At 52.9% G+C, this 23,431-nt stretch overlaps 5 protein-coding genes across 5 annotated transcripts; 4 read left to right on the forward strand and 1 right to left on the reverse strand.

Annotated features, from left to right (window-relative positions):
- Positions 1 to 8,878: 8,878 nt before the first annotated feature.
- BZA05DRAFT_367302 (thiamine pyrophosphate enzyme, N-terminal TPP binding domain-containing protein) lies at positions 8,879 to 10,925 on the forward strand. The gene is made up of 2 exons (XM_051481561.1): positions 8,879 to 9,212; positions 9,284 to 10,925. Exons 1-2 carry the CDS (start codon positions 8,958 to 8,960, stop codon positions 10,784 to 10,786), a joined length of 1,758 nt encoding a protein of 585 aa, XP_051343475.1. The 5' UTR covers positions 8,879 to 8,957; the 3' UTR covers positions 10,787 to 10,925.
- A 463-nt stretch (positions 10,926 to 11,388) lies between these two features.
- Positions 11,389 to 11,805, reverse strand: BZA05DRAFT_441038 (uncharacterized protein; the record flags this gene model as incomplete). The annotated part of the gene is made up of 1 exon (XM_051486637.1): positions 11,389 to 11,805. The coding sequence occupies one exon, from the start codon at positions 11,803 to 11,805 to the stop codon at positions 11,389 to 11,391; it is 417 nt and encodes a 138-aa protein (XP_051343476.1).
- A 691-nt stretch (positions 11,806 to 12,496) lies between these two features.
- On the forward strand, positions 12,497 to 13,844 carry BZA05DRAFT_384635 (thioesterase-like superfamily-domain-containing protein). Its single transcript, XM_051482334.1, has 3 exons — positions 12,497 to 12,767; positions 12,830 to 13,365; positions 13,421 to 13,844. The coding sequence occupies exons 1-3, from the start codon at positions 12,509 to 12,511 to the stop codon at positions 13,694 to 13,696; spliced, it is 1,071 nt and encodes a 356-aa protein (XP_051343477.1). The 5' UTR covers positions 12,497 to 12,508; the 3' UTR covers positions 13,697 to 13,844.
- Positions 13,845 to 18,135: 4,291 nt separating this feature from the next.
- Positions 18,136 to 20,386, forward strand: BZA05DRAFT_415129 (uncharacterized protein; the record flags this gene model as incomplete). The annotated part of the gene is made up of 3 exons (XM_051485291.1): positions 18,136 to 18,297; positions 18,360 to 18,758; positions 18,827 to 20,386. 3 exons carry the CDS (start codon positions 18,136 to 18,138, stop codon positions 20,384 to 20,386), a joined length of 2,121 nt encoding a protein of 706 aa, XP_051343478.1.
- Positions 20,387 to 20,414: 28 nt separating this feature from the next.
- On the forward strand, positions 20,415 to 20,842 carry BZA05DRAFT_384639 (uncharacterized protein). Its single transcript, XM_051482335.1, has one exon. The coding sequence runs from the start codon at positions 20,531 to 20,533 to the stop codon at positions 20,762 to 20,764; it is 234 nt and encodes a 77-aa protein (XP_051343479.1). The 5' UTR covers positions 20,415 to 20,530; the 3' UTR covers positions 20,765 to 20,842.
- The last annotated feature ends 2,589 nt before the right edge of the window (positions 20,843 to 23,431 follow it).

The following is a 23,431-nucleotide window of genomic DNA, read 5'->3' on the forward strand; positions in this document are numbered from 1 at the left end:
GCGGCTGGTAGATGGTCAGGGAGGTGACATCTGAGTGCGCCGATAATACGTACTCTACTCTACTCTGCTCTACTACTACTCTACAAGCCGGCCGACCTCAAGCTGCTAGGACATACATCCGGTGGCGCTCTTGGAGACACACAATTCGTGTGGAAATACATCATCCCACGCGTACATCCCCTTCTACTAACTCCCTCTTCCCACCGCTGTATCCTACCTATCTCCACGGCCATTGAGTTGGTGAGTGGTTTTTCTTTCCTTTTCCTTCCCTTTTCCTTTTCCTATTCCTTGCTTTCCTTTCGTCTTCAACAAGAATGCGCTGAGAATGCGCTGTCTCTTTGTCTTCACCTCCACCCTCATTCAGGCTATGATGCTCCCATAATGAGGTCCAGGCAATTGCAACCAGGCCAGAAAACACACACACTGCCAAGGAAGAACGAAGTGTTGTTGGGTGTTGGGGGGGAAGTGAATAATCTGTACTTGCTGCTGCAGAAAGTTCAGTCAGTTCAACCCAAAGATCTAGTGAACCAGGGTTCCCACCCCTAGTTTCGACCACTAGCGCCGATCCGGGTCAGGCCCTTTGAGGTTTCTTGTTCCACTTGCTGGAATCAGTGTCGGCCGCATCAACCACTTCGCGGTCTGTGTGTGAATAATCATCAGGTAACTAAAAAAATGTTCGCGGAATCAAATCGTGCGTGCGACACGCAACTTCGAACACATACGTCGATGATACAGTACCTAGCTTGCGCTGTTTAAAATAAAAAGAAGAAGCGGACGGACTGCCCTGACGAGTAGACTCTATGCAGACCTTCCCCCCCTCACCACCTCACCCCCTGTGCTGTATAGGCAGCTCTCCGAAGAGGCAGAAAACCAATCTGCAGGCAAACATCCGGATGGGAACATGCAACACCCCGTCGGTACTTGGCGAGTGAGGATGGGTGAACTCTGGACGATACCGTGGTACGATGCTACTGCTGCTGCTGCTATCGGTGAGAATATGGGTTGGATGGATGGACGCCCCGATCCGCCCCCCGGCCAGCCCAGCCCTAGGCAGCCAGGGATTCGATTCTAATTGAATTGAACTAATCCTAGTACCGAGTCGGAGATCATATCCTCCCCTCCTCGGAGTTTCACGTCCATCCATCCCCCATCCCGAGGAGAAGGAAAGGGGAGTGGATGGGAGAGGATGGGAGGATGGGGGGAGGGGGGGATGTGACACTCCAGCCAACTAGTACGTAACAGAATGGGACCGGCTATACCAAGCTCCTATCCGTATCTCCGGTACAACAATCGCATTCCCCAATCCCAATCCCCAGCCGGGGGATAGGTACTACATGCATGCATATGTACATACCGTACCATACCATCGACCCATCACAATATGCTGATGCATACCGTAGATATGCTCCGGACGATAGAGTAGCTGGGCTTGGTGGGGAATACCAACGGGGACTTTTCCCGCCGCGCCGCCCAGCAGGCCAAGTGCCGGAATATCTGTCCGGAAAGCGAGGAGCGAGAGTCGGAGCTTGTTAACTCGTTAACTACTCTACATACTCCGCCGTATATGCTACTCTAGAGTCTAGACGTGAAGGAAGTCACTCGTCGACTTGCATGGCGCTAGGTATATCTACTATGGTTAAGTGCTACACTCTACACTCGACATATGTTGAGTATGTAGAGTAGAGTATGTATATGGCAACTACACCACCGAATGACGGACGGACATGTGATATGTGTGATATGTGTGATGTGCTTCACCCACGACGGACGACGACGACAACCTCTCACTTGTGCCCGCTTGTATGTAGACGGGATACTCTATACTCGAAGGAGTAAAATCAAAGTTATGGGGGTGAGGGAGGGTGAGAGGTGATTGGCTCCATTGACGTACAGAGTACTTGGAGGTGGAGATTGCCGGCGGTGGAAGTGGTGGTGATTAACAATTGGGAGCAACCAGCTAACCAGCTAACCAAAAAACTTCATACATATGAAGACAGATATGCCGAACGGGAGGCGGCGGGCGTCACGAGTGACAGAGTTCCTGAGGCTCTACCCATTGTCACATTGATACTCGCAGTGCAGCAAACGGGGCCCGAGCAAGAGCAAGAGAAAGTCGTACGGTGTATCAAGAGTACGGTGTAGAGTAGAGTAGAGTGCGGTGTACCAGTCCGTGGCTGGGCGGATGTACCCAATGTGGAGTAGTGTAAAGCATGTGCACCGGTTAGCATCGCCGTCACCGCCCACTACCACTACATACCACGACTACAACGACCTCCACCACCACAACAACCACTCCTACAACCACAACCACCATCACTACAACCATAACCAACCAGTAACCCCCAGCGTCGCAGATCAGGTTACATACGTGGTTCTGTTGGGGCATCCAGCTTCTCAGACAGATCTCCGGTTCTCAGGTTCTCAGGTTCTCAGCTCTCGCTCACGCTCGCTAGGCGCTCTACAATACTACTGGATCACCACTGCTGCGCGCACGAATGCATGGTCGATCAGCGTGTATATATACCTACATAGAGTAGTACATAGACAGGTACATACGTCCACGCAGGTATGATATGTATAGCAGGCATAGTATGATATGTAGAGCAACGGATGGATGTGATATGACGGGAGATCCAAATTATTTTATTTTTATTCCGCCCTGGTTCCAGACGCTGCACTGTACTGCAATGCACTGCACCACCACCACAACCACCACCGGCGGATTAGAGCTGTTGCAGATTAAGCTCTTGTAACCTAAAAATCACCCATGATGTGTGTATAGTACAGTACTGTCTAGAGCTTCCGATACATAATGTATCACATATATAATGTATCATACTTATGTACCACGATTATTCCACCTCCAGCCGCGGGCACCGCAACTTTCACCACCACCAGCATCTCCACCTCAACCATCGCCACTACATAAGTACCAGGTCAAAAGTTTTCGTACACCTCCCCAAAAGCGCCACCACACCACAGACATATATCTCTATAACACAACAACCACACTTAAGAGAATACTGATAATTAGCATATGTCATGAATATATACTAATAAAGCTTCAATGAGATTTCCAGCTCGCTAGGATGATTACTTTATGCGAAGTAGGGTGGCTTGGCGGATTTCCCTTTCACCGAGGCAGGTCATTTCCCGCCATAGATACAGCAACCATAAGGTAGTATAAAAATATGTGGGCCATTAGAAGGTCTTCTAAATCAGGTAGAGAACCTCGATTGAAATCGGCACATAATTCCAACTGGTGGTGGTTGAGTAATGCCGTATGGGAGAGAAGTTGGTGTTGAAACTGGTTGTCGCAATAATTTTGCATGGGGGCCCCATACAAAATCCGAAATCACTCTCCAACCCGTGCACAACACCGTACCAAGCGCCACCAATTCGAAGTAAAAGTTGTCAGACTTCTTATATGTGATGCATCTTACGATTCTAAAGCTTCTATGAAAGACTCGATTTTTTTCCACCACGTGAAGGGTGGGTTTTGGTTACTTAAAAATGGGCATTTTTAGTGTAAAACGGCCATCGTACGAAAACTTTTGACCTAGTACTTTACATACAGCCCAACTGTCTTTCTGCTTTTTTCTCTCTCTCTCTTCTTACCGAACCCCTTCTTCTTCTTCATTCCCTCCCCCGCACCCGAAGGGTGCTAGGTGCTAACTAGTAACTATTCTCTTCGGGGCCCAGGACCGAGATCATGGGAATGGGAATGGCCCCACCACCCGCCAGTGGAGGCTAGTGGATGCCAGTGGAGGCCAGTGGAGGCCAGCAGTGGTGGTGGTGGTGGTAATGGTAGACATGCGATTTCCGCATACACACAAGGCGTGACGATGACGATCCAAAGACTCCAAAGGCACAAGACAGCGACTGGGGGGGAGAGGGGGGAGAGGGGGGCATTGCATACGGCGGGCGGGCAAGGCCTGCACTCGGGCAGTGGTCCTGAGCCAATGGTGCACGAGTGGTGAGCGTTTTGTGTTAGTTAAGTGCGATTCCCGCTGCTGAGCATTAGCTGAGTGTACATACACAAGACAAGATAAGCAGCGCCGCCCCCCCCCTTTCCCTCCGAGGTTACTCATGGAGAGTCGGTCAAGAGGAAGATGGGGGGGGCGACGACGGACAAATCCGATTCGGCTCGGAGTCTCGGACACTTAATATTTCAACCGTAAGTAAGTGTCGTATTTGTCATTATTTATTGCTTATAAAAAGAAGAAGAAAACAAAGTTTCGACAGCCGACTCGACGGGGAGGGGGGAGGGGGGTAAAAGGGCGGGAATTTTGTCCAGCTGAACATCTGCATCCCACGATCTTGGCTATATCCAGTTATAGGACGAGCTAACTACTAACTATAGTTAATACTAATAGTGGTAAAGATGAGATTGATACCCATCCGTATTGAGATCGACAGGGGGCGTAGCGAGAGGCGATTGATTGACATGTACATACTCTACTCTACTCTACTCTACCCACCGCAGGGGGAACCAGCAAGGGTTTCGGGTTCAACCCACAAGCTGGTGGAGAGGAGAGACGTCGAGAGAATGAGAGTGAGAGTGCGAGAGACACCAGTGATGTTGATTCTTGTCGGTTTCTTGGCTACGATGGCACGTGGGGGCTACAAAGGCACAAAGGGGGGCGCGTGCACTGTGCTGAGTGCTCGCAAAGCCGCGAATCCCTCGGAGTCTCGGAGTCGTAGATAACATGGGGTTGGGTTGCTGGACTTTGGGGGCTGCTGGGTCTCAACCGGAGTTGAGGACTATACCGGTACCGCGTATAGGTTCCTAGGCCCAAACTACTCCCTACGCAGGTAGTATGTAGGGCACTCCAGCTCTCCGTCGCACCTACTACGGTAATGGTCACAGCGAGCAGTTGGCTGTGTATAGACAACGCATGTGGCAGTCCATATCATGAGACACACGCAGTGCACACCGTAACATAGGTATGTACTCTGTACTCTACACGCTTACTCTACTTTCCCATCCGATCCTCAGTCAATGACAATGCCACCTGTATATCGGTATCCAGGGCAAGAGAGACACGGCAGAGCACGACTGCGAGTGAACTGCCGGCGAGTTCAGTCCTCTGTGGGGACCACCGGTGTGAACATGTGCTTCATTCAAGCTCTCACGCGGCGGGCCGCCGCCGCCGCGACACAAAGATCTATAATTCCGCATCTTGCTTGCGGCGCAGGGCTCGCACTACACACCATGCAGAAACCCATTTGCCGTGGCTCCGTGGCTGTCACTCGAATTCTCATCAGGATTTTCGATATAAACCGTCTGATATGAGAGAATTGCCATGGGCTGGTTGGAATGGATAGGTAATGTAAGCTTCATCTGGTTCCGTTGACATTGACATTGACGCTGCTCGAACCGGTACGTCGATAGAGAAGACTGATACCTTTGATACCTATCGACCTACCGTACTCTACATTCGTGCTAGAGGAGATATCAGCACACCACAGCACAACCGGCGGTCTCGATACAAAGATACCGAATTGCGCTACGTGGCACCATGCAAACACCATCTGCGTTCTCTCCGCGTCCTCCTCAGCCGGAATCGCTGCGTCGGCCAGTCTCTCGAAGGACTGTGCCGGCTACGCTTTCGGTCAGCCCTAAAGCCGATGGGACGCCGGTCGACCAAAAGAGGGCTAGGGTTATTACTATCTAGTATTAAGGTTCGCTCTGATGGCTGATTCCCTCTTTACCTGTTCATCTTCTTCATCTTCTTCTTCATGGCAACTCTCTCTCGTGCCAGTCTTCGGCGGCGGCGGCAGACCCGCGTGTGTTAGACTCTACCGGCATACAGTACACATCATACATGTGCATATGTGAAGCTCTAGTGGGCTCGCTTCCGCATCCTGACAGTCGGTATGATATGATTGTGCTTTCCATGCGTCGCACGATAGGTGGTGAAGACGGGTGCAAAAGATGCGGCAGGTCTAGGTCAGACTTGTGAGCGGAAAGGCATTCTGTTTACACTCCAGCAGGGATAACTACAGCTTCGATGCTCGTACATGAGATGTGTGCCCTATCGACGTGCAACCGACGTGCAAACTCTAGGAGCACAGCAGTACATACGTACTTGCATATCTTCTCATCATCGTCCGCTTGAATACCGGTACGCTGTCACCATCACATCTCTTTCCCCTGGGCCACGGTGTCCAGCAGAGCATGCACGAGCACCACCACTCTACTATGGTCACCGCAGCGTCGAAAAGGCTGCCAGGTAAAAACCCCTCACGATGGGGACTTCATGTCCCCCCTTCCCACCCGGTAATCTCTCCGGGAATCTCTCTGGGAGTAATCCACATGCGTGGTCTGCTGGGTCACACTGTATCACTCAGTAACGTGAGCTCTTGCACTTGACCGAAACATGCAGAATTTTGGTATCCAGTGTCGTCAGCAGCCGCATGCAGGGCAGTTTACGATCGATCAACCCGAATTTAAGCGACAAGTTCGGCCGACGTCAGCAGATTGATTGGGGGGGTGCAAACAACAACCGCGGCCAATCAGTCTCGGTGGCGCTTACCTACTTAATGTACCTGCCAGTTCCACTGCCGCAACTGGCAAGGAGATTAAAGCCCTGCAGCCGGCTAATATGTTTCCACTTATCGTGGCCGCCGGTTAGACAAAACAGCAAGCGCCCGGGGTGGAGAACCAAGTGCCGGCATTCTGCTGTACACCGGTGCCAATCTGTGGGTCGGCAATTTAAAAACTTCACCTCACTAGCTACCTTGTACGGTACCACATCCAACGCAGGGCAGCTCGGTTCGTCCCGTTACGATTCGGACCGGCGTGCGATCCGGAAAGCTGCATGACCATGTATGTACACACATGTGTATGGTACATATACTTTCCCACCTACCTACTACTTTTCCACCTACTTACATCTGCGGTGGCCGTACATACAATGGCTGGGAGGCCTCTTGCTTTGCTCCATTGCCGCTGAGCTGTGCGCCACTGCTTCCTCCAAATTCCCCTTCGGTCTTCCACTTTCTTTAGCTTTTCCCCTTCCTATCAGTTGCCCGTTCTGGGCGCAGTGGCTGGATACTAACGCCCGCTTTTCTGCTGAGCTGGAAGTATGTATGTATGTATATCAAACATACACACATATACACACATGCACATATATGTACACACGCACAAGATGACTGCGTCAAGTTTCAACGCTGTCTTGCAGCGGCGGCGCACCCGATGAGGATGCGGTGAGACGGCGGTTTTTTTTCACTTTTTGGGGGGGGAGCACACATCGGAGTATGTACCGGTAGAGACGAGATGGGGTCACACACCGCTCACCCCATTTCGAGGTTTTTGTTTTTTGGGGTTGTTTTTAGTTTTTTTGAGGGTGGGAGTTTGCCCACAGCCTACGGGTGGTATATCATATATCGGCTCGGATTATTCGGTATGCGATTGATGGAGGTCATATTTTTGCTCGCCATCGGCTGAGAATTACATACTCACTCTGCTCCACATGGAAGGGGGGGACGACGAGTTGTCGAGCTACGGAAAATGGAAAACTGTGTAGTTTCTCTGCCTAGTAGACGACCGATCCCGTGAGATTCCGTGAGCGATTTGTGCGGCGAAGGAACAAACGGGCTAATCTCCGTGCAGCTGGTGGTGCTGGTGCTGGTGGACCTGGTGGTGGTGGGGAAGAACCGAGTGATGGGAGGATCACTAGCAGCGGAAGTTGTTCTACCTATGGTATGTACATAACCACGGTGGGTGTGTAGGTACTCTATCTAGGTAGGTACTAGTCGCTGCCATTCCAAGTAAACAATCGCCGCTCTCCCGTTCAGCTATCACATCACACCATATCATTCATACCAGTACGGTATCTCCCTCAGATGTGATAACGGTACACTTCATCGTGCGTCCGCCCTCCGCACTTCGCCCGGAGTGCGGGCCCAGACCAAGGCGAACACGCTCACTCGGAATACCTATCTACCCAACTATGTATCTACCATATGGGCATTCGTTCCTGTCGATATCGCCCCATATGTAGAAGGGATTTCGCAAGTAGGGTTATGTTGTGGTTTTTGGCGGGGCGCGGGGGTAGCGGGGGTGGCGGGGCGCGGGGCGGCGCTACTGGTAAGGCAGTAGCGCCGCCCCTCCCCCGCCCACCTTGTGTTGAACACAGCTAATAGCTATTCGCGGTCTCCCGTGATAACTTGGTAGGTAGTCCGCGCCGATAGGCTGGGACTCGAGATATGTACTTAAGATGTATGTACTTGCTTCCGAATTTTCGCCCTTCTCCGTCGTCGGCGTCGGTACCCCCGCGCGGCGAATGTATGTACATTGTACCTATCGGACGCGAAGTACCTACCAGCGAAAATGGCGTGAGTGATTTCGAGACCACTAGGTAGAGTACTCTATGTAGGTGCATATTTACATAAATACTTATCCCAGGTAGTCCAGTGTACCGTAGCGTAGGGAATGGACGAGCTCAGAGCTCCGAGACAGCACTCTACATAGGTCCGACTGAAGTACCAAGTATCTATCGTATCTAGATAACCATATTGAATCACTCGCACTGCCCCGCGAGAGCCAACCAAACAACGTGAAGAGGTGCTCCGTTGGATCAGGATCAGGATCTCCGCACGCACGTGCGATAGATAGGTTACATTGACTCGGTTTTTCGAGTGATATTCTATGAGCAATGTCACTCCTGTCTACATATTGCGCGAATAGCCTCCTGTAGCTTATACGTGACATCTGGCCATTTGAGCGGTAGTCGGAAAGGTCCGCTCAAGTAAATACAATCCTCCAATTCAAGAGTTATACGTTGAGCGCGGATTGTCGTGTAGGTCACATGATATTGTGTCATTATCCTCGGCCTGAGCGTGCTTACTCCGGCACGACACCCATGCACTTGCATGTAAGTAACCGCGACACCACCGACCTCCGACTTCTTCACCTTCACACTGCGGACACTCACAACACCCAAGCCATGTCGCAACAACAAACCGGTGCACACCTGATCGCCGAGACCCTGCGTGCCCTCGAGGTCCCCGTGATCTTCGGCATTGTCGGTATTCCGGTCATCGAGGTCGCCGATGCCTGTATCGCTGCCGGCATCCGCTTCATCTCCTTCCGGAACGAACAAGCTGCCTCGTACGCTGCTACGGCTTATGGCTACCTCACGGGCCGTCCCGGTGTGTGTCTAGTAGTCGGCGGACCAGGTGTGCTTCACGCAATGGCTGGAGTTCGTACTTCCCCTTCCAGTTACCCATAGCTACTTAGCTAGCTATCCCGGCAATGCTGACACGAGTGAAGGTAGGAAACTCAATGGTCAACACCACCTTTCCGCTCCTGCTTCTCGCCGGCGCCGCTCCGACAGGCGACAGTACAACGAAGGGCTCCTTCCAGCAGTTAGACCAAGTTGCGTTGCTGGCGCCGCACACGAAGCTTGCGCTGCGCCCACCGTCGCTCGAGCAGCTTCCCAACGCCATCAGGGACGCCTATCGTGCCGCCTTCTATGGTCGTCCGGGCGCCACCTACGTCGACCTTCCCGCAGACTACATCCAAGCACCCATCCCATCGTCTCCCAGCCGCATTTCCGCCGTCGAGCAGGCACCAAAGATCCTCGCCGATCCGGAAAGAATCCGCGCTATCACCGCCGCCCTCGCAGCGTCCAAATCGCCGCTCGTCATAATCGGCAAAGGCGCGGCATACGCACGGGCAGAGGCGGATATCCGCGGGTTCGTAGACGCGACACAGATCCCGTTCCTGCCCACGCCACAGGGGAAGGGCGTGGTACCGGATTCTCATCCGCTCAACACTTCCGCAGCACGCTCCGCCACGCTCAAGGGTGCCGACTTCATCCTACTAATCGGTGCGAGAGTGAATTGGATCCTGCATTTCGGTACGCGTTTTAGGTCCGGCGCCAAGATCGCACAGGTCGACATTTGTGCCGAGGAACTCGGTCGCAACGGTGTCGACAGTAGTCTCTCCGTAATCGGAGATATTTCTGCCGTGCTAGCACAGCTGCGCGAGCAACTAGGCGGATATGCACACCCATCTTCCTCGCCATGGCGAGGGGCGATCCACGAGAGCAGTACGGCAAACACACGGAAAGCACGAGTAAAAGAAGATGCCGTAACAGCTCCTGGGGAGCGCCTTAGCTACCAACGCACCTTCCGCATAGTCGAAGACGCATTGCTACAGCTCGCTGCTTCCCCAGAACAGCTGGTGTACGTGAGCGAAGGTGCAAACACGATGGACATCTCACGCTCCATCTTCTCCATCGCCGCCCCGCGCCAACGGCTGGATGCAGGCACGTACGCGACTATGGGAGTAGGCTTGGGCTACGCCATTGCCGCGGAGATGGCATACAACCACTCGCCCTCATCCTCATCCTCACCCAAGCGCGTAATCGCGATAGAAGGCGACTCCGCACTCGGGTTCTCACTCGCCGAGATTGAAACCATGGCGCGGTACCGCCTGCCCATCATCATCATGGTCATGAACAACGGGGGCGTTTACCACGGCATCAGCGATGACACCACGGAGTTTCGCGAGGTGTGGGAGAAGGATGAGAGGAGATTGGAGGGTACTTTGCCATCGACTGCGCTGGGCTTCGAGACGGAATATGACGTCGTCGCGAGAGGGTTAGGGGCAAAAGGATGGAGGGTGGAGACCGAGGAGGAGCTGAAGAGTGCCGTCGAGGAGGCTTGGAAGCATCAGGGCCCCAGCTTGTTGAATGTGATTATTCGGAGTGGTGCTGGGGGGAAATTGAGCTTTGGCTGGTTGGAGAAGAAGGAGGGGGCGAAGTTGTAGCCGGGATACGGACTTTTGATAACGGAATAATACCAGACAACAAAGGCGATTAGAATTGTGCTTTTCTACCAACTACCTGTTAATTTCTCTCCATAATGGGGCATGTGCCGCGCTTCCACTTCAAGTATTTGCAAGGGGGAGGAAACGGAATAAACCATAAAGAATCTCCCTTTGCCGGGACATAACAAGCACCAGAACCATAAGCCAGCACTCGACGAATAGGACGTATTCCAGTTTCCCGCTCTGTGGTGACACAGATCACTACAGTAGCAACCGGAGTGTTCGGAGCGTTTGCCGCTGGAATCTCGCATCAGGAGTACAGTAGAATACATAAGTGAAACCGTCTGTATGAGTCCTTCGAACCTTCGAACTCCAGTAGCCGCTCTGATAACTTACGGCACCGCAAACGAAAGGAAAGGAAACGAAAGGAAAATCTTCCGCCATCCAGAACCCCCTCGCATTTCAAACACCACCTTCCGCCATACCCGCCGGCCACCCCCTTTCCTACACAGCCTACAAGCAGCACTAGTAACAACCGTCTTCACCACCTCACCATCAGCCCGTACTATAGTAACCATACGCGTTCTCCCCAGCTCTAGGTCTCAAATCCGCGTGACTGCCGCGGCCTTTGCCGGCATACGAGGAAACGCAGGTGCGAGGAGCGGGAAGAAGACCGGTTTGGACGGGAGAACGGTCACTGTGCTCAGCGTTGTTGCGATGATGGTTGTTCCGCCGGAATGCGGGATAGTTGATGAGGAAGTGGAAGTGGAAGTGGAAGTGGAAGGGCTGGGTGTGGACGGCGGCGGTGGCGGCTGCGAGGTGCTGCTGCTGCTACTGGGCTTGGACGGCGTGGTGGATGGCTTTGATGTTGAGGGCGTGGGTGTGGTAGAGGTTGTCGAGGTGGTGGTGGGAGTGCCCGCGACTGTTCGTGTGATGGTGAAATCGGTTGGAAATCCGAATTGCGCGCTGACGAGTGAGAGGGACGCCAGAATACTGGCGAGAAGAAAGGTGGACTTCATGGTGTCGAAAGAGCGAAGAAGGTAGCTGAGTGTGTACGAAAACCGAACGACCGCTGGACGGTTCGACGAATGAGTGTGGATGAAGTTCTTGATAGTTAAGGCCAAGGAGAGCCGAAAGGTGGATGGGAAGTCGGTTTTATATCTGGGCTCAATAGGCGGAGATTTGCTGCGATCCCCCTAAGGCACCCCGTATTATTTGCCATGTTGGGTGTGTTCGCGGAAGCAATAGAGATGCGACATGACCATGGCCATGCCTGCGGCCGAAATCCCCCATTGCTGATGGACTGTGGCCCGATTACCCCGGATTTCATCTGGAGCAGGCGGCTTCCGTAGTCAATTGATTGCTCCGATAGTAGTCACCAAGTGCCAACAAGCGAACACTCATCATCTCGGGAGTCAGAACCCTGATATTATAATTATGGCTACTTGATGTACCTATTGTGCCATAATCCCAAGCTGCTGGTCTTTACAAACTCGGCGCCGTATCCTAAGCCTGAAACCACGGTGCATCACGTTGAAAGCCAACCACAAAAGTATATAGTGGCTTGTAGAGTGCTTCCTATGCAGTCTGGTGGTTGGATATTGTGGCTGAGCGGAAAGTCTAGTTACATAAGGTCAATGTGACTGTGGCGCTCGTGACACGAGTGATGGTATGGATGAATAGCCGACTGCGTGTACCGAGGTTCGGTCAACTCCCTGCAATATGGCTCAGCGAATATCCCCCCAGTCCTCTACGCTCTTCCTCCTACTGCTCTCTATATTTCAGCAAACCGAAATGATGTCCTCCGACTACAGCACACCAATTGATACCCCTGAAGGAGCGCCGCCTGCAGAGACCAAGGAGCAGTCTACACCCTCGACTCTCGTTGAAGGAGCAGCTGTCACATTGGTCAAGGAGGGGACCAAAGACGAAGGCGTTCACTATTCCGCGCAGTTGAGGAGCGACTGGTGTATCGGTGTCGGCAAGGCTATCATTTACCTCCACCGGTCCCGCAGATCATTCGCTTACATCGCACGCGCACAGTCCCGCACGGCGGCTACCTAACCACCGTCCTGATCAATGTCTCAACGCACTACTTCATCCACTCCAGCGTCGCCAAAGCCCTCGACCAGCCGCACGCCATCCACAGTGCGCTCACATTCATAACGCGCTGCTCGATCGGGCCCGCCACGATCCACGTCACGCCACTGAAGCTGGGCCGGCAGTACTCGTTCGTACGCATAGTCCTGCGCCAGAACGGCCATGTCTGCATCGATGCCACCATAACGCACGCATGCATCTCACGGGAAACCGGTGCGACGCTGGAAACGCGCGGGATGGGCGCGTATCCTGACCTTCCGGACCGCGTACGGGACTGCAAGGAGATGCGGTTGTCACAGGATCCCTCCTTGGTTTTCCGCGTTGCCACGTCGAAGCTGAAGTATTGTTTCCCTATAGAGGGGAAGTACGGTTTTGGGCGTGCCGGGATGGGGCCGAGCATCAGGGAGCAGTGGGTGGCGCTCGATGACGGCTCCGGCAAACGGTTTGGCGTCGCAGATTTGGGCTTCTTGTGTGATATGGTGAGACTCCGCCGCCTATCCCGTGAGAAGACGCGAACGGGCTAACGTGCGGAAGTTTATTCCCATTCCTGAGAACTATCCTCAGACAAAGCGGCTACACTGGTATCCCACGCTGTCACTATCGCTAGACGTTAAAGCGCTACCGCCGAAGGAAGGGTGGGAATGGCTGTATTGCCGTATTGAGAGCTCGGTAATCCGCGGTGGCCGTATGGATATAGACGTAGTGATTTGCGACGAGGACTCAAACATCGTGGCGATCAGTAGACACGTAGCAGTTGTCGTCGATTCCGCAAGGAATACGGCGAAACAGGCGCCGGTGGCAAAGTTATAAGTACTTGGCTACCGGTGGGAGCGGAATGTATATACATTAGCTTTGGTTTATATGAAATGGATACCCTATAGATAGACAGCAATGATACTTGCTATTTGGATTGCCATGTTCTGGCTCGCCGTTGTTTCGGACGTTGTATCGATTATGGGCTTGGGCAGGTCCCCACAGTGCACATGTTCGATGGTATGTGCTTTAGCCGTTAAGCACTTTACTATTACCCTCTCCCTCCTTCGTTCCTTCCTTGGTCCACCGTCAACTCTATAGGAACCAACCATGTCTCCCTTCCCACGAAGAGTAAACTTTACAGTGCCCCCAGACTCCAGTCTCTCGTTTTCATTCCCATCCTCGGTCTCTCCCTCCCGCTGAAAGGCAAGGCAAGGTATGCAAGGAATCAATCCGAAACCTGCCGATACGCGAAAGCCGGGAATGGTGTCGAACTGTGGGGTGCTGTATGTCTGCATGTATGAGGTATGTACCTGCATTGGCGAAACATAGATTGATAGATAGATGATTAGATTAAAGTTCCATCTGCCGCTGACTTCTGCAGGTTTATGGTTTATCCTGACAACCCAACTACCCCCACCAAGATGGCAAGACCGAGCTGCGGGGAAGGGAAGGGAAGGAAGCTACGGTAAACGCCCATCGACACGGACGTGAGTGGCGTTCGAGGGAACGGCCCCGGCGAGCCTTAAACGCCGGTGTGGCGGAGCGAGAGGATATCAGGGAGCGAGAGGAGGAGCTGTCTGCGGGAAAAAACGAATGTGGTTAGTAGTGGGCATCAACGTTGGCGGGCATGGTGGGGTCTTTTTCTTCTTTTTCTTCTTCTTCTCCTTCTCCATCCCCTTCTCCTTTCTTGATCATCATCTATCGAATAGACAGACAACCTCTATCTCGCTCTTTCTTCTATGTGTGCTCTCTTATGGATCCCGTCTCCGGCCTGGAGGTGTGTTGGCAAAAGATCTATCTGCAAAGCCATACTTCAGATTATTGGATATTCGGAAGGGAAATATCCCCATTCAATATCGCAAAGTCATCAGAGGCTAATGACGACTACCGATCATTAAAGGTCATCGACATGCGGCTCCAAGGGGTGATCCAGAATTGGCGTTGAACTTGTGTCTTCCGCAGAGAGATGAAGTGGTGTTTGAAACTCAGACGGGACATCGGCGGTTCACGCACTTATAACATCACGGATAGGCACGGAGCTATTGCATCGAGGTCGTATTTCAGGAATCAAGGCTACCGGATCACATTGCACCTCAAGACATCTCTGCCATTCGAAACGCCGGTCCTCAAGACATCTCTGCCATTCGAAACGCCGGTCCTCGCTCGCAAAAACAACACTTCACGGAGAGCCAACTTCCACCTGTTTTAAAACAAGAGCAGCAATACGTGGGGCGGATCAAAAACCATTTTCCATCCCTTTGAATTCTGGGCCTACGAGTGACAGCTTGTGAAGGCGATGTGACCGGCTGTGTCAGCACCACTTTTAAAAGACGACAGGCAGACGGCCTGAATACTCAATCTGCGCTCACAGCACTTCCTACAGCAAGTTAGGATACATACACTGCAGTTCCCCAAATTCGAAGCGCAAAATTCGCACCACCAAACAATATTGACGCAGGAAAAAAAAAGCGCACTCGTTTACAACATACGGTAGTGAGGTGGTGGGGCTAGCTCAAAGTAACAGTCCCAACCTCAGGCCGGCCGAAATGGGATTTTCACAATCGGCAAGTGCAGATTTAACCGTCTTTCGCCCGAGGCTTCCGGGAATGTCGACTCGCGTCGATGCCTGGCCACCACAGACATCCGGGGTTTCCCCAGTGACTAGTGGTCGACATGTTTCTCCGATACGGCTGCGGAATTCCATCTCTACACGGATGATCATTGTCATACCGAGATGTACTCTACACAGCTGATTCTGCTCACGAAATCGGTGTTGCAATGCTGCGCGCCGCAGATTTTTGGTACTCTGCTGCACTGTTGGTGATGTCATCCATACGGGCTTTATGAAGGAACACTCGACATCACCACTACGCGCGGCTCGCATCTCCCGTCAAGCCACAACATGTCTAACGGAGCAGTGCATAACATTGGAATCGACGTTGTGCTGAGGGTGAAACACATGCTTTCCAACCGGGCTGGGATGGAAACATCTGCATGCTGATGTTCGGTAATGGAGATTTTCGCTTAAAGATACACAGCTGCAGGAAAAAAACTCCCGAATAACAGCCCTGCACCCACGGCACTGGAATCCACACCCGCCCGTGTCTGGTATGTGAGTGAATCATCAAACACGCGTGTCTGGTATGCAATTGAATCATCGAACAGATGAATGCCTCATGCATCGCACCACCAGACATGGAAAACCGTCCGATGTGGAGTGGGGAGGAGGATGATAGCTCGGATATGAGTGAAGATTCCGACGACGACGGGTATCACATCGATTTATCTCTCCGGCCGTCGTGGGTGTCTCGGAACCATCACCGGCAGTTAGGGGAACTGGCTCGCCTTGTGTCGCGTCGGTGAAAACCAGGAAACGGGCGGCCGCTGGCCAGCAACCGAATGCGCGCTCAGCGATGAACCTGGGTAGTGGGAGCTTGGAAGTTGGAAATTCGCGGGATATAAATATCGCCAGTTATCTATCTATAATCTGCCATCTGGCATCTGCCTTTGCTACGGTGCTTCCGCTGCGCCATCGGGAATGAGCAAGCGCACCCCCGTCGGGATCTCCCCTGGAGACTCATCTCCCGGCAATATGCATCTGCGGGACAACCCGAACAATCTGGGAAAAGGCATGCAAGTTGCTGCTCCATGTGACGGATGTGACTAAGGGAGGGGGAGAAGGATGAAGAGAAGGATGAAGAGAAGGATGAAGAGAAGGACGAAGAGAAGGATGAGGAGGAGGAGGAATCGTTCTTGCCATGTCCAAAGACGGCGTCGTCTACCGGTATTCTGGAGGCGTGTGACTATAACTAGTATCTATCGACTGCGGATGATTCTCGTCGATTGGATCGCATCGGAGTTGAGAAGTCCGCAGAAGGGAATCCATTCGGATCTACTCTACCTCGGGACATGCATCGCTCACGTCGAGAACACAGTACTAGTTACTAATAGGTACTCTGCATTCACGAGAACACTGCACGGTCGAAGGACTTCCATTACTCTGCATTCACGACTCACGAGACCGTTTTTCGCCAGAGACTCTGCACCCTCGGGGCTTTCGATGACCTTCGGTTTGCAACACCCCACACGCTCACTGAGACACTCTTTCGCTTCGATGGGGGCTGGACGCTCCGCATCCAACCAAAAACCAACGGGGGGACCTCCCAAACTGCAAACCAACCGAACAGAGACACCCCCAAACAAACGGTTGGCAATTTCGCGACACGGATTCCGCTCAGGAGCACCCCACGACTTTCATTGCCACCTATCCCGCGAAGGTGAAGTGCTAATTAACTACTATATCGATATTCGGCAATGTCTTTTCGACGCAATCCTTCGTTCCCATTTACATACCTTTGAATTCGACGGCCCTTCATCAAGCCCGAACCGAAGACGGCGGGTCCTGCAAGCCTATCCCGTCTGCACTTGGCAGGCTCTGTTGGTGTACAATCTTATTCGCAGCAAGGGACCAACTCGATTAGCACCGCTTCCCGTTCCCCTGGTTCTGTGCGTGCCCCAATCATCCGCGCCAGTGCTGGGCCAGGCCTAGTTGCGTGTGGCGAAGGCAGGGAAAAGCTTGGGCCAGTAGAGCAGAGTAACCCCAATTCCTTGTAACTAACTGTCATATAACAAGTGCCGACTCCCTTCCTCACATGCTGTGCGTGTGTGTGTGCTGTGTATGCCGTGCATCGCCTCATACCGAAAACTTTCAACTCACTCACTCATTCACCCACGGACCGACTCGCAGACTGACAGACAGACGGGCAGGCTGAGAGCTGCACAGCTGTGAGAGATCGCACATTCCTTTTCACAAACAAACAATCAACACCCACCCCCCGACTTAGTACATACATATCTACATACCTTACACACGCGATTGGCATAGTCCAAGCATCTTCACCAGCTTCATCATCGGAATGAATTGAGAAGGGAGCGTCCACAGCTCGTTCTCGCGTCTATATACATACCGCAGTCAGTCATTCGTTATCGATCCGGCATTCGTTGGTTCGGTCACTCGCTCGTTCGATACGCTGGAGGGCCTTCAGAAAAAACTTGGTTCACGTTCTCTTCGATATCGGTGCTCACTTCGCGGCAACTTCAATCCTTTCAGACATCTATTCCGCCGCGGACCGAAGCTACAACCACCACCACCCATGCCTGCCACCGGCATGGTGTACCTCCACCAACCTTCTCCTCCGCCTCCTCCTAATCCTAATCCTAATCCTCCTCTTCCTCTTCCTCCGCCCCTCCCTCCTCAAACCTCAGCATTCTCGATGTCATCCTCCGAAGCGGGCAGACTGAACCGGTCGTCGTTTCTAAGACGCCTGTTCAGTCGGGGCAGGCTACGGGCGTCAAGCGGCCCTCATTCGGGGGCCGCTGGGGAGACATACGATGACGACGATGCGGATACAATGGTGATGATGCCATCACCGCACGTAAGTGAACATCATCCGAATCGCCATCGCTCCCGGCCGTGGCTAAAAATATATGTCCTCAGACACATCCACTCCTTTCCAAACCGTACGCGCGGGATGAATTTCAACTACGACGGCGGCGGCCCAGAGCTCCAAAATCCGCCTTTACCGGCCTGGACAGCTCAACAGCGCGCAAACTCTCGATCCCGAAGCTCACTGGCGGGTTCGAATACTCGGGCAGCTCGTTCTCCATCAACCTCACCGCACAAGGAGATATGTACCGACGGAGTCTTCGGGAACGGGAAATCGCGGCGATGGCTGCAGCCACGGATCGTAGATATGTACAGGAGTGGGGCTTCTTCATCAAATGCTATTCGGAAGGCCGATTCAACTTGTCGAATCCACCCGATCCTCCGCCCCGCCGGCCAGAATTCAATCATCTCATTGCACCGCTGCCCCCGAACGAGCGACAAAGACTAAAGGTAGGTGTTCTTTCCGTTCGCCCGTGCTTCCGGGCCGTGAGGATGACTGTGTGGCTGATCAACGAAAGGCTGTTAGAGCGTGTAATATTACTTTATCCGCGGCGGCACACGAAAAATGCCATCGACTGGTCCTGCTCGCCCGGAAGGTGTTTCAGACGCGGATGGCTTGCATTAGTCTGATCGATGAGAGCCTGGAAATCATCAAGGCGGAACATTCGTTCGGCCGAAAATACCTCTCTCGCGGAGACAGTATCGCGACGCATGTCTTGCTGACTAACGAGCCGATGGTTGTGTTGGACACCGTGAAGGACTGGCGGTTTCGCGGAAGCCCGTTAACGCAGGATGCACCACACTTACGATTCTACGCTGGCGCTCCTATCACCAACTTTGATGGCCAAACAATCGGAGTATTCGCAGTCTTTGATACGCAACCGCGATCCGCATTTCCCGCCGCTTCCCGCAGGAATCTCATGGATTTTGCACGGCTGGCTATGACCGAGTTCGAAATGGTGATGGAGGAACACGATGTGATGAAGCAGCACATGCCCACCAAGATCGTGGGGCAGACGAAAGTGGCCGACAGCGATACGGACTCCATTGCTTCTCGTAGGGGAAGGCTCTCGGCGAAACTACTCAAGGGGATCGAGGAGAACGCGGAGAAGATGCCGCCTGTCAGTCCTATCCTTGCGGGCGAGGCTTCGGAAGTAATCCTGGATTCGCCAACGGTTCCGACCATGCCTCAGGACAGCTTCGTTGCCAGGCCCAGAGAAGCAAGTCAGGGAAGCCTTGTCCTTCCGCCTCCGGAATCACCAACATGGTTTTCGGACGAGGAGCCACGCCAATACAAGGTGATGGACAATCCCCCTCCTCGAACTTCCAGCCGTGCACCTCCACCGCCTCATGTCGGTGTGGCGCCCTCATCGACAGGATACGCAAACGCAACCCCGATAACGCCTCGCTACAAGCAGCACCGGCCACTTCCAATAGTTCCCGCCCCGCACCTCCCCAATGCACGTCACCTCATCTCGCCCGCACCTTCAACCCCGTCAACACCCCGTATTCCAACATCGCCTGGCTCGATAACGTCGATGGTGGAAGCTACTTACGCCACCTCCCTCATCGCCCGCTCACTCGATTACGACTTTGTGTACCTGCTCCGGGTCAGTTCCTGCGCGGCCGAGTATTCGCCGCTGGTCCCGATCGAACCGTACCGCGAGAAGACCGCCATCTCGACACGAGTCCTAGTAGCCCATGGCCTGCCCTCTCCGCCGCCCATCTTCGATGCCGGCCTGCACCTGCGCGCTCTCCGGACCGTTGGCGGGCTAATATTCCAGAATCCAGCTCAGGAAGATAGTGGAGAGGACGACGTGGGGTACCAGCTTGGAATATTATTACCGCTCGCGAGGGACTGCGGTGATGGCGTCGGTGGCAGCGATGAGGGCTATTACTCCCCCGGAGCCACCGAGAACTGCGTCGGCGGTATCGTGCTCGCCGCCTTCGCACGGAAGGCGAGCATACAACCGGCGTTCCGCGCTGATGAAGTCCGGTTTTTGCGGGAGTTTGGCGAGGCCATGCGGGATATCCTCGTCAAGGCGGATCGGAGTCTCAAGATGGGTTCGCGAGTGTAGTGGGGTGGGGGGTGCGGGGGGGCATGGCGGTAGATGTTGGGAGGTTCTTTGTGATGATATGGCGCACAATGGGTGATCTTTTTCTTGTCTTTCTTTCCCTTTCTTTCTTTCTTTCCCTTTTTTTTCTTATACTTTCTCCTCTTTATGGTGTTTGGGTGTGGGGTTAAACGTTGGGGGCTTTTGCGAGCCGTTCTTTTGGGTGTTTTTTTCTTTCTTCTTTTCTTTTTCGCTTTTTCTTTTTCTTTTTCGCCTTTGATCTTGGGAAACTTTCTCCTGAGATTTGTTTTGCCTGCCTACCTGCCTGGCCCCGTGGAAGTTGGAACCATACACGATCATTACTACACTACCTACATACACCTAAGTACATACCAAAACTAAAAGCATTGGGATCCACTATATATATCAGTAACGATGGAGAGTGAAAGTGGGCATATATGCGGTGCTCTGGCAAACCTCAATTGTATGTACATACAAACAATGACGACCCAACTACAACACTCCCGGATGATGAGATAAGACTGGCTACCGTAATGGCGTTGGAAGTTCCAGCACGAGTATTGCAGCGGCCCTCCCGCCGAAGTTCCCATCGATTCGGGAACCACAATACCACGGAACCACCTTCGTTCCTGCACAAATCTTCAGCACCTCACCTCAAGAACGCCCGCAGCCACAAGAAGAGCTGTAATAGTAATGTATCACGTCACGGAGCAACGAGGGCACTAAAAGGTGGCACCAGCAAGTTCCGTACGAGATCACAACGGCGCACTCGTCATGAGTCAAAGTCACGGCACTCTGTGAGAGGTGAGACTGTGAGGGGACTTCCGAATCCGAACGGCCCGGCTCAAATTTCCAACGCTCTGCTACTACCGGTAGGTAAGATAGGTAGGTATATAGGTATTCTTATGTACGGGTACGAGTACGGGTAGGATACAGGTACACCACCGGTGATGTCCTACGGCACGAAACTTGTCCTGAATCGTGACGCCCCCCCCCCGCCCGCGCTATTCCGGCTGTCCCCGCACCCGCTGTCCCGGATGTACATTGTATAGTAGGTACTGGTATTCTACCTGGAATTGACCTTTGGAAATGGTGTATGGAATATCGTGATATCCCCAGGCCATAGCGAGAGTCTATGATACCCATCAGACTCCATGTGGAGTACACACCTACATACAACCAGCGATTGTGGTTGCGGTTCACACTTCACAGAGCGCCATTCCACCGATGCTGTCTGCTGCCCCAATGCTCACCCGCCTATGCACCAAACATCCGATTCCCGCAGTCCCAGTCCCAGTGCCCAGTGCCCAGTGCCCAGTGCCCAGTCCTGCCGAGTCCTGCCCAGTCCTGCCCGAATATCTATTTACATCATCACCCCCACACACACACATCCACCTACATGCCTAAGTACGTGCGCACACAAGCACCCACATACACATAACACACACATACATGCCTTGTACCCACACATGCACATAAACATATCCACCCACAAGCCCGGTTCCGCCCCGCCCCGCCCTGCCCCACCGCTCCCCGACCTCGGCAGCCGCTGCCGCAGATCGATGAAACAGTCCAGATCTACAGAGCTCGCGCGCTGCCAGGCGTATGCAGCCGTTCGCAGCGCTGCCCGCTGCGGCGCTGCCCATCAGTCTCCACTCTCCAGAGCCTCCGCTCCGCTTTACCCGCGCTCGTCCTCCTCCCCCGTCCCCCTCCCCCCGCCCCAATTCCCCCCGCATCCCCCCTCCAAAAAATAGTCTCTGCCAGCCTTACCCAACTCCCGCCATCCCCCGACGTCGATGGCCGATGTCGATGTCGATGGCCCATGTATGACGCCGTAGCATCTGCACCCCGCGTTTTCTTCAAGCGAGTGCAGATGGCACATCTACCATCTACCGGTACCGGTACCCAACTGTCACATATTTACATGGTAGATGTATAGAGTAGGTGTTATCGCGGTTTCGTTTCTTTTCGTTTATCGCTCAGCCCAGCGGGTACGGACTCCGACTCTGACTCTGACTCCGTCATCTCCCGAGGGAATTTTCTTCACATGGTAAATTACTCCATAGTAAAGCAAACGATCTTCCTCCCCCTCCCCCCCCTCCCGCCTATCCGTAGTCGTTTCCGCCGTTCCGTTCCGCATTCCGGCTCGGGCATGAGTTCATCACCCACACACTCACCCACCCACACATGCACATGCACACGTAGTTACGGCTGAGGAGAGACAAGGGGACAGAGAGAGACAATAGGCACACGACACATGTCAAGTTCAAGTTCAAAAGTTCAATATTTCCCTATTCTGCCCAGTCATACGGTACCGTACTAGAGTACCTGGGCAATACCCAGATTGCTCGATAGCTATCCAATGCTCACCACCACCACCACCACCGCCGCCGCCGATGCAAAATTCTGTCCCGTCCAGTCCAGTCCAGTCCAGTCCAGTCCGATCCAGTCCCCGATCCAGTGACCCAACAAAAGAAAAAGAGTAAGAAAAAGAACAAAACAGCAAAACAAAACAGCAAAAAGCAGCCGGCCCCGCTATACTAGCAAAAGCGATCACTGTCTCTATGGTATGCATAGTAGAGTAGTATGTAGTATCATACTCACAACTCAATCTCAATCTCATCCCTTCCCTTTCCGATCCTTCCCATCCCATCCTGTTCTGTCCAGTCCAGTCCAATCCAATCCAATCCGTTCTCATCCCAAAAGTGCCGAGCTCGTGCTCTCCGCCCCATCTCAAACCTAGCCAAAACATTGTACAAGAAAAAACTCGAAGCAAAATAATGAGATACGTAAAGAAGCACAACAAAAGAAATTAAACAGAGTAGAAAAAGATATTCTTAGGGAAATGAAACCTTGCTCCCATCTGAAAGAGGAAAAAAAACACACACGAAGGTAGCAGAACCTGGAAAGAAAAGCAAAAACAATATGTATCTGGTAATCTGGTAGTAGGCGCGTTCGAATTCGCAAAGGACAACAAAAAAAACACCCAAACCCCTTCGTAAAAGTCCCATCGCTCCGCTCAATGCAAAGGAAATGAAAACACAATAT

The sequence above is a fragment of the Tricharina praecox genome (assembly GCF_024521635.1).
Source record: "Tricharina praecox strain CBS 144465 chromosome Unknown BZA05scaffold_2, whole genome shotgun sequence".
NCBI lineage: Eukaryota > Fungi > Ascomycota > Pezizomycetes > Pezizales > Pyronemataceae > Tricharina > Tricharina praecox.

Bases quoted from the DNA above. Each gene is read 5' to 3' on its own strand.
- BZA05DRAFT_384635 (XM_051482334.1), top strand. From the start codon at position 12,509: ATGGCTCAGCGAATATCCCCCCAGTCCTCTACGCTCTTCCTCCTACTG. The intron at 12,768-12,829 runs GCAAGGCTATCA...GCACGCGCACAG, and splicing joins CGACTGGTGTATCGGTGTCG to TCCCGCACGGCGGCTACCTA. The intron at 13,366-13,420 runs GTGAGACTCCGC...AACGTGCGGAAG, and splicing joins TGGGCTTCTTGTGTGATATG to TTTATTCCCATTCCTGAGAA.
- BZA05DRAFT_384639 (XM_051482335.1), top strand. From the start codon at position 20,531: ATGGTGTTTGGGTGTGGGGTTAAACGTTGGGGGCTTTTGCGAGCCGTT.
- BZA05DRAFT_367302 (XM_051481561.1), top strand. From the start codon at position 8,958: ATGTCGCAACAACAAACCGGTGCACACCTGATCGCCGAGACCCTGCGT. The intron at 9,213-9,283 runs GTTCGTACTTCC...ACACGAGTGAAG, and splicing joins TGCTTCACGCAATGGCTGGA to GTAGGAAACTCAATGGTCAA.